The 10,109-nt window shown below is 29.4% G+C and overlaps 1 protein-coding gene across 1 annotated transcript in view; it reads right to left on the reverse strand.

Annotated features, from left to right (window-relative positions):
• Window positions 1–8,627, reverse strand: part of LOC135958180 (uncharacterized) — an 85,538-nt gene extending 76,911 nt beyond the window's left edge. Inside the window, exons 1-2 of the mRNA XM_065509057.1 lie at window positions 8,313–8,627; window positions 1,957–2,307 (exon numbers count right to left, since the gene is read on the reverse strand). Of these exons, the coding sequence (XP_065365129.1) occupies window positions 1,957–1,983 (27 nt within the window). The 5' untranslated portion in view covers window positions 1,984–2,307; window positions 8,313–8,627. The remainder of the gene's footprint in view (window positions 1–1,956; window positions 2,308–8,312) is intronic.
• Between the last annotated feature and the right edge of the window lie 1,482 nt (window positions 8,628–10,109).

The following is a 10,109-nucleotide window of genomic DNA, read 5'->3' on the forward strand; positions in this document are numbered from 1 at the left end:
CATAGTAATTTATTGCTAAATATAATAAAATGAATTGAATCTAACTATTTTCATTTAGTGCCAAATTCCCTAAAATCGTTATTTAATCCTATAATAACCAATTTTAATTTATGAGCTCAATATTTTATTTACTTCATATATATTTTTTTAATGAAATTTTGAAATAAAACAATAACAACTATTTTTAAGTGCATATTTTTTATATTTTAAGAGCATATTTTTCGTTTTTAAGTGCATATTTTAAACGCATAAAACACTTTTTTAGAGCATATTTTTGGTTGCCCTGCTAATAAGTTTAATATAGAAAACATCACAAGATTGATTGTAATGGAAAAAATATTAGAAAGTGGCTGCGAAATATTCGAGTTATATAAATGAACATGAAATTATCGTTATCATTAAAATACCGTTACCTAAATTAAAGGATATAAGGTTACCGCTAGGCTACCGTTACCGAAATAATCCAAATTAACGTTGCCGTTACCTTTTAACCGTTCTGCTTTTTTGGCTTGTTTTAACATAATTAGTTGCGGTTGTAATCAAATAAAAATTTAAATATTTTTTTCAAAACCATAAGACCCAAGCGAAAAAACAAATTTTGGTAATAGAGGGATGATAATGACAAATGCTGGGTCATCTAAAAAGACGTATGTCTCATACTGGCATCTATCTTAGTTTGTCCACAATTATCGAAAATTCATCCGAGGATCAACATTAAAATTTGTTTTTTTCAAAAAAAAAGATTAAAAATAGTCATACAAATTTTTGGAAAAATGGCGATGATTGCGACAAATTCTGGGTCATTTCCCTTTAAAATGAAGTATGTCTCATCCTGTCATATGTCTTAGTTGTGCCACAAACTATTTTTTATAAATTAAATTAAATACAAACGATTTTTTCAGAAAAACCTCTAATTGCACAAAAAATATATAAATTCAAAAAATGAATGCCGATTTCACGATAAAGCTATTTCCAAATAAGTTTTAAACTAAACAAAATATAATTTAAAAAAACAAGAAATTCCCAAGAAACGAGTAAATCAATCCTACAATTTTCAGTATTTATTTATGTATTTTGCACAAATTTGAATATTGATTCCCAATATGTGAAGGATATATCATTCTAAACCAAGTTTCAAATTTAATGAAACTATTGCTTTCCTTTATTATTTGTGGTGTATGCTTAGATTTGTTCGTGCTATCTTTAATTACATATCACACATCATAATTTCTAATAAAAACATTAAAAAGACATTTAAATTAAATATCTTGTTATGAAATGATTTTTTTTAACTGACCTCTGTCTCTAAACACAGTCTATTATTATAAAAAAAAAACATATTGTTATATAAAAGCCAACAAAATTAAAACATTTATTAAAAAATAATTAAAAATAATCACCTTTAAACAACGGTTAAGTTGTTGAATAATCAATAAAACAAATTAACGCTAAAAGAAACAACTCAAAAAAAAGCACCTGTTAAGGCAAAACAATGCAAGAAAAAAGAACGCGGAAAACTTCTTTATGCAGACAAAGAGACAGACAGACAAGACAACCAACCACAAACAACATGGTCATTTTGAAATTCCTGATTCAGTTACTTTTTTCTCTCTTTTGAGGTATATCTAGCAAGACTCTCTTCTAACATACATAATTAAAACTGTAACAGTTATTTTTAGTTGTTTTTGAAATTACTCCCACTTTTCTCTCACTGTACTGTATTGTACACATGAATTGTTGTTGACCATTTAGACAACTTTTTAACTGGAGTTTTGAGCAAAACCCAACCATACAAACAAGGCTAACTGGCCTACAGCAATTCTTATCAAGTTTAACTTTAATAAAATTAAAAATACTTGCTTCTAAATATATAAAAATAAAAATAAACGTAATGAAATGAAATAAAATGGAATGGATTGGTGGAATTCAAAATTAATTCAATTTAACTTAACTTACCTTGCTGCAATAGTAAATATCCGACATGTTCGTTGGAGGTGATAGAAAAAATAAATATTTATTTATTTATTTAATATTATTTATTTATTCTTGCTTATTCTTTCGCCAATTCTTGTAGTATGTGTTTTAGTTCAGCATTAATAAAATCTAAATCATGTATTTTAACGGTTTGAATTTTTGAATTTTTATATAATATTTATTATTTTTTTTCTTTCTATTTGAGTCTAACAATATTTTTTATTGCATTAGATTAGTTAGTTGTTTTTGTTTTCTTTATAGATTCTTGTTGCTGCTGCCTGTTCTCTTATTTCATATTAAATGGTAACCACATCAAGAAGTGGTAGTAAAAAACTGGATTTGAAAAATAAAATGTTAGAAAAAAAAAATATTGATATTAGCTATATAATTATTTAAATTGCAGTTTGTTTGTTGTTTTAGTGGAAAATAAAAGTGACTTCAAGTTGTTTTCATGTTTTTAACACAAATATGCAATTAATTGTAGACTTTTTATTAACACGTTTTTTTAATTAATAAATATATTTTCTTTACTTTTTCTTAACTAAAATGCAAACAAAAAATAACTTTGTCAAATTGTTTAACTACGCGCGTGAAAATTTCCGCCTTAATTTTTGTGTTTTTTTACTTTTCTTTTAGTTGCATTCGTTCATGTTGTGTTTTTTTAGTGGTAGAAAGAAAGACTTGGAAGACTTTCTACTTCACTGGAGCCGCAACTTACTGAAAACTAAAAAACTTCAAGACATTGTTGTGTTTTTTTTTTGTATTTGTAGGTTGTAATTTTCGCTGTTGTTGTCTACATATGTTTAGCTTTTTTTGTCGACCAAATGCAAGACAGAGTCTGAAGAGAGTTCATTTTTCCTTAAACATAATTTTCATGAAATATAACTAAAGATGTGGAAAAGATTTCTAAGATTCAAATGTTTTAAAATTTAACTTTTGACTCCGGAATTGAAAGTGTCATATATGGCTAGTATCTTTTGATATATCTTTCTTCTTTATATACAGTGGTGGTCAAAACATATGCAACTAGCAACAGAATTTTACAAAAGTTGTTTAAACTAGTTTTAAAGGTAAACAAAAATATTCATTTGCTTATAATATTTGTTTATTAATGCTTTAAAAATGTGAATATGAAATTTAATTCAGAATTTTTTGCATTGAAAAGAAAAAAAATTAAAAAAACTACGTATGGGTTGATATTTCAATGGCCAAAACATATGCAACTAATTGCTTCTAAAACATTTATGTCTATAAAACTTAATATTTGGTGGCAAATCCTATATTTTCAATGACGGCCTTACATCGGCAAGGCAGTGAAGCTATCATATTGGCAATAAAATTTGCAGGAATAGCGTTCCAAGCATCTACCAATCCTTGAAACATAATATCTGAATTAGTGCAATTTTCGGGGTCGATTCTTTGATTAACGATTTCCCAAATATTCTCAATGGGATTTAAATCCGGTAATTGTGGTGGCCATTCCATTACTGAAACTCTTTCTTGTGCTAACCTCGATTTAACAACATGTGAAGAGTGCTTGGGATCGTTATCGTACTGAATAACTCATGGAAGAGGCATATTATCCTCAGAATTTGGAAGCATTACTTTTTCCAAGATGTCTCTATAGATAAATCCATCCATTATTTCATTAATTTTGAGCGATGGGCCAACTCCACCAGGAGAAAAACTGCCCCATACCATTACGTTGCATCCTCCATGTTTCACTGTCTTTTTGCAGTATCGTGCTTGAAGCCGCGTGTTAACTGGTCGTCTTACGTAACACATGAAATCACTTCCGATGATATTAAATTCGGGTTCGTCGCTAAATAGGACAGTCGTCCATTCGTTTTCTGACAAATGTAAATGCTCCATAGCAAACTTCAAACGTTTCTTTTGATTACGTTTTGATATAAGCGATTTTTTGCGCGTAGGGAAAACGTCGTTGAAGCATGCAGGATGCAACGTAATGTTTTGGGAGTTGTTTTTCAGCTGCTGGAGTTGGCCCATCGCTCAGAATTAATGAAATAATGGATGGATTTATCTATAGAGACATCTTGGAAAGAGTAATGCTTCCAAATTCTGAGGATAATATGCCTATTCCATGAGTTATTCAGTACGATAACGACCCCAAGCACTCTTCACATGTTGTTAAATCGAGGTTAGCACAAGAAAGAGTTTCAGTAATGGAATGGCCACCACAATTACCGGATTTAAATCCCATTGAGAACTTTTGGGAAATCGTTAATCAAAGAATCGACCCCGAAAATTGCACTAATTCAGATATTATGTTTCAAGGATTGGTAGATGCTTGGAACGCTATTCCTGCAAATTTTATTGCCAATATGATAGCTTCACTGCCTTGTCGATGTAAGGTCGTCATTGAAAATATAGGATTTGCCACCAAATATTAAGTTTTATAGACATAAATGTTTTAGAAGCAATTAGTTGCATATGTTTTGGCCATTGAAATATCAACCCATACGTAGTTTTTTTAATTTTTTTTCTTTTCAATGCAAAAAATTATGAATTAAATTTCAAATTCTTATTTTTAAAGCATTAATAAAGAAATATTATAAGCAAATGAATATTTTTGTTTACCTTTAAAAGTAGTTTAAACAACTTTTGTAAAAATCTGTTGCCAGTTGCATATGTTTTGACCACCACTGTGTGTATATAATTCTTCTGTACGTGTGTTAGTAACTGAACTCCTACTTAACTTAATTTCGATGAAATTTGTTGTGTGTGCTTGAGTGGGTCCCTGGATGGTTTAGATTCACAATTGACCTATATAGGTAAAATGGGCGTGGCACCTCCCATACGAAATAAAAATTTATTATTGCATATCTGGAGTACTATTATAGGAGTCTTCAAACTTTGTATGAGCTATTTCAGAACAACGTTTGCCGGGATAGCTAGTATTGTATAAAATATTTATCTGTAGTTCGTTTCTATATTGTATGTGAGAAACTTCTCTTATTAAACTAGGTTTGTCAATTATTCGAGTTTAATTTTAATCGAATAAAACTTCCTAATTTTTTTATTCGATTAAAATTAAACTCACCAAACAGTGACTTTTCCGAGATGCATTGGACGCTCTTGGATCTCATATTGATTGGTATCGTCCCTAATTCGACAATTTATTTTCTTAACGTACCCATTTATCCAGAAATTAGTCTCATCGCGTAAAATGAGCGAAGCGCGTGAACGCTGCCCGAAGAGAACATCCATTTTTATAAAAAAAACAAGTAAGATTCGTAATGAATCCATTTTTCATCGCAAGCACCATTTCAGACATACAAAATCGTCTTTCAAGGTCTCACAGCTTCAGTTCGTACCCAATTTTCCTGATTTTGGATGAATCCTGCTGTTTGCAAACGTTTTTAAATTGCTGATTGAGTAGCTCTCAATAATTTTGCAATCTCTTGTTGAGTTTGTCAACAATCTTAATGGAGTAATACATCCAATTATTGGTCTTCAAACTGTTTTGGCTGTCCTGAACGATCTTTGTCTTCCGTGTCAAAATCACCACTTCTGAATCGATGAAACACATTCACCATAAGCTTCGATGATCAATCGGTGTTTTTCAGCGGCACTTTAAAGAAATAAAGCAAAACTTCACTCATATGACGCCTTGTTGGCACAAAATTCGCAAGCAAAAAAAAACATTGATATTTACTCTATAATGTTCAATAATTAAGTAAGAATAAATAACAGATATGTACCCTTCCAAATCACATATAGGCTAATCCTGCATGACGAACGTTTCATTCGTACACGTTTTCATATTTAAATATGAAAAGTTTTTGGTTTTTCAAATAAGATACCTCCAACGTATACTATACGCTATAGTGAGATTTAAGTGTAATTCCAAATGGCATAAGACATTTCCTTTTAATTGCCATTTCTTGCGAAATAATTGATCGCAAAATTTTGTGACGCATGTTACAAAAAGTGGAAGTAACTTTAAAAGTTGAAGTGTTTATTCGTAATTTTAGCGAATTTGGCATAAAGCACACAAAATCTTATTCCTAAAAGAAAGATGAATGAAAGAGAATTCTAATATAACTTATTTGCATGAACAATCATTTGCCGTTTTCATAAAAAGCCGAGAACATTTTCTTACGCACGTTACGTGACGCTCGTTACAAATTATCCAGATGCTAGAAAATTATCTCCTTTTCCGTGAGAAGTTGCGAAAAATTCCATTCAAAGTGAAATTACTCAAAATTCATTTGTATTTAAATTGAATGGTCAAAAATATAGCTGTCAATCGAACATCTTGTTAACATTTCAGTAATTATAAAAACACAAAAAATTTAATTTGTTTGTATAAAATTAAGATATCTGACCTAGTGTTGGATTTGATAATCATTTTTGTATGAATGACCATCAAAATACATTTTGTTTATATATAAAATATAATATACATATCAAGTCTAATATTACAAGTAAGAATTCCAAGTTTGATTCATTTAAACATTTTTTTGTTGGTAGACTGTTTCTGGGACTTGCCCATATACAAAAGCCGCGTTCAAAACATACACCATCCAGGCAACAATTTTTATAGAATATTTGAATCCTTAAATGTCCTTTTTGAAAAGACTTTTTTGATTTTCTCGAAAAAAGGGTCAAATCGACCCCCAAAGAGAGGAGCTAGAGGGTTAAGATCTTCCACAACAATTATCCCCATACAATTCTACAATATAAATCTAACAATAAGAATTCTCTCAGACATTAACTTACAAAATGTTTTTCATTTAGTATAAAGCTCCCATTGATTTAAAAATTAAAACTTTGACAGTGGGTAAAAAAACTCAGACCAGCTGGACTATAAATTTATTCTACAAAAATGATTTACTCAATATGACCTTTCAGAATTATAGTTTCGATATTCTGTTCCAAAAATGCTATTGGACATTGTAATCATTATTTTGAAAATTCATTATTTCGCTACGGATTAATTTAAGTACAAAATACGTATATTTTAAATTAATTTTAAAAATCCTAATAAATTATTGAACAATTTTAATCTCGTACAAATTTTAATATTTTCGGAAATACTAAAATTGTTTATATTATCAAGCAAGCTCATGCCAAATCTTACTAAATACAACAATCTTCGATCAAGGTGTTCAAAATTATTAAACGTAGTCATGAATTGTTTATGACAAATTATAAATGAAATTTAGTTTTTTTTATTCAATTTAATTTCCATTTTTGCATTGATATCTCTATAAAAGCTATTAATCAATGAAATATAATAGGTATGTAAATAAATTTGTATAATATGTTAATTATTTAAACAGTTTACATATTTTGGCATTTCATTTAATAATTTCTTTCAATAATAAAACTAAAATATTTTGTTGAGAGAACAATACGTGTGTATAACAATCAAATTTAATCACGTTTATTTAAAAATAAATTTAAGCAACACTTTGATACACTGTCTTTTTATTTAAAATCTTTTAAATACAACAAATAATTGTCTTCCATACTCTTTTTCTTAAATGAAACGACTCTTTAAATTCTCTGTTTTAAGGCACTCACACTTAAACACAACGAATTAAACTTTCTTATGAAAATACTCTACAAAAAAACAACAGAAAAAGAGAAGTAAAAAACCAAAACAAAAATTTTACAAGAAGAAGACACGCATGCATTACACTGCCTGCACTGTTACTACTACTACTACTATTGCACTAGTTTTCTTAATTTGTTGCTGTTGTTGTTGGTTGTTGTTTTTTTAATTGTTTTGTTTTTCCGTGTGTCTGCTAATGTGCAGTGTTGTTGCTTTTCTGTTACTATTAAAGTTTGTTGTTTAAGCTTCTGTTTACATGTTAGAGTAAGAGATGTTAGATGTTGATTTGGTTTACTTTTTTTTATCATTATTTTGTACATAATCTTTTTATTACTATAAAAATTACTTTTTTTCTATTTTAATCCAGCATATGGCCATTACTGGTGACGCTCAATGTTTTTTGTTGTTTTCTTAACAATTCTATTTAGGTATTTTCTTTTGTATAGAAATGGAATTGTGTTTATGGTCACCACAATTTATGTCTCACATTACACTTTGCTTTTCTTTTTTTTTAGCTGTTTTTTTGTTGCTTCTTTTAAATCACTACTATTTCATGGCTTGTGCAAAAACTCTACTATCATTTTGTATTAACGTTTCAAATTGTATTTACGTAGTTTGACGACAACAACAACAATACTTTATGCCAACCAAAATGTCAACAGCATTTCATTCACTGCTGCTGCTGCCTGCCTGCATTCAATCACAACACAAAAAAACAACAAACAAAACAATTTATTTTACTACTAACGTCACTCACTCACTACAACAACTGCTACCACAACAACAATAAGACGAAAAAATCACAATCACTAGCTTGACTCTTATTTAAGCCCAGACTCTTTCTTAAAGTCTTGCTCTCTTTTTCGAAAGCCAATACGAGCAGCAAACGAACGAGTACAACTTGTATTATTTTGCCACTTTTTATTATTGTATTATTTGGTGTTTTTATTAAAATGCGGTTTTATTTTTATGTGTATATTTTTTATTACGTTTATGTTCCGTTTAATTTTATGTTTTTTTTTTTCTTTCGAGTTTTTATTTCAAGCGTTAACAACGTGCGTCTCTAAGCCAAGTCCGTAATGAACTGAATAGTAACGTTTTGTTAAGTTTGCCAAGAAGTTGTTGTTACCAAAAATACAAAAAAAAAAACAATTTTTAAGCTGCTTGCTTGCACATTTACTTTTTTGTGTGTTACCATTCTTCTCTTGAGACTTGCTTTAAACTTTTGAATTCAAACTAATTTTTCTCATTCTCAATACTGGTTTCTTGTTAAGATGGTTGAGGTTTTAAATATGGTTGCGGTCTTGGCTAAGCAGTTTATTCGGCCGAATATTAACTAATGACTTGATCATATTTATTTAAATTAAAATAGGAGAACAAAAAAAAAACAAATCTGCAAAATAATTGAAAAAGGACAAAAGTATATGTATGTAAATAAAAAAACTTTGAATAAACCCTAAAATTAGAGCTATACGAATGTTACTTCTTATGTTTTGATAAAATCTTTGTTATTGAAAATGCTTACATTTCTTTTAATAATACTCTTCATTAAGATCAATACAATTTAGCCTGCTTTGGAGCCAATTTGTTAAGGTTTTTGCACACCGAACGAAATAGTTCCGAACCAACAAATTGACAGCTCATTAAAATGTACGAGATGATCGTATTTATATTTAAGGCATTTAGATATTTTTCATAAAAGAACACAAAAAGAGATCCATTTTTGTATAAACATTATCACGCCATTAGTTGCAATTTATTTCAGTGAAATAAAATTCTATCACATTTTTCGCCAATTAAATCGCTGGATTATGATTCATGACATTTAAAAGCATCCATTTATTATTCAGTTATCAAACAAAATGTATTTTCCAATTTATTTTCTGATATTTTGGAATAAATATTACTATTTAATAGGTCCAAAGACTGAAGAAACCATAATTCGTTTTCAGTGTTTAAAAGTCAATTCTTTCAAAGATCACACGGTCGATTGCTATATAATGTAACGATTTTACAGAAATCTTTTGGACTACGATTGATATTAAATTGGGTTCTGTAAATACCGAACTTTCGTTTATCTCCCAATTTATTATCTGATATTTTGGAGTAAAAAGAACTAATAACCTAAAGCTTGAAGAAACCATAATTAGTTTTGAGTGTTTAAACGCCAATTCTTTCAGCAGATCTGTGAGCATTTGTTGTGAGTGAAGCACGATCTGTTTTTGGCGTGTACTTCCTCAATGACTGTAGGTATGGGGATGTACTCTTGAACATACAAGGTTTCTCAAATAACTTCAATATTTCCGATGAATTATTGCTTTAGAATGGAATTGATGGGCTCATAAAGTCCACTTGATAAACGCCTTTTTAGTCGATTGCTATATATATTTGGGATCATATTCAAGAGTTTTTTTTCTCTTGGACCAGAACTCAGGGAATGGCCCCTATTCATGAAAAGCATTGCGTTGGAACTAGAAAAATAGGTTATGGGATGGAGGAGTAGACATTTGAACTTTCCTACATTGGAAATGACAGGAAAGACTTAAGCGGGAAG

The sequence above is a fragment of the Calliphora vicina genome, chromosome 4 (assembly GCF_958450345.1).
Source record: "Calliphora vicina chromosome 4, idCalVici1.1, whole genome shotgun sequence".
Classification (NCBI taxonomy): Eukaryota; Metazoa; Arthropoda; class Insecta; order Diptera; family Calliphoridae; genus Calliphora; species Calliphora vicina.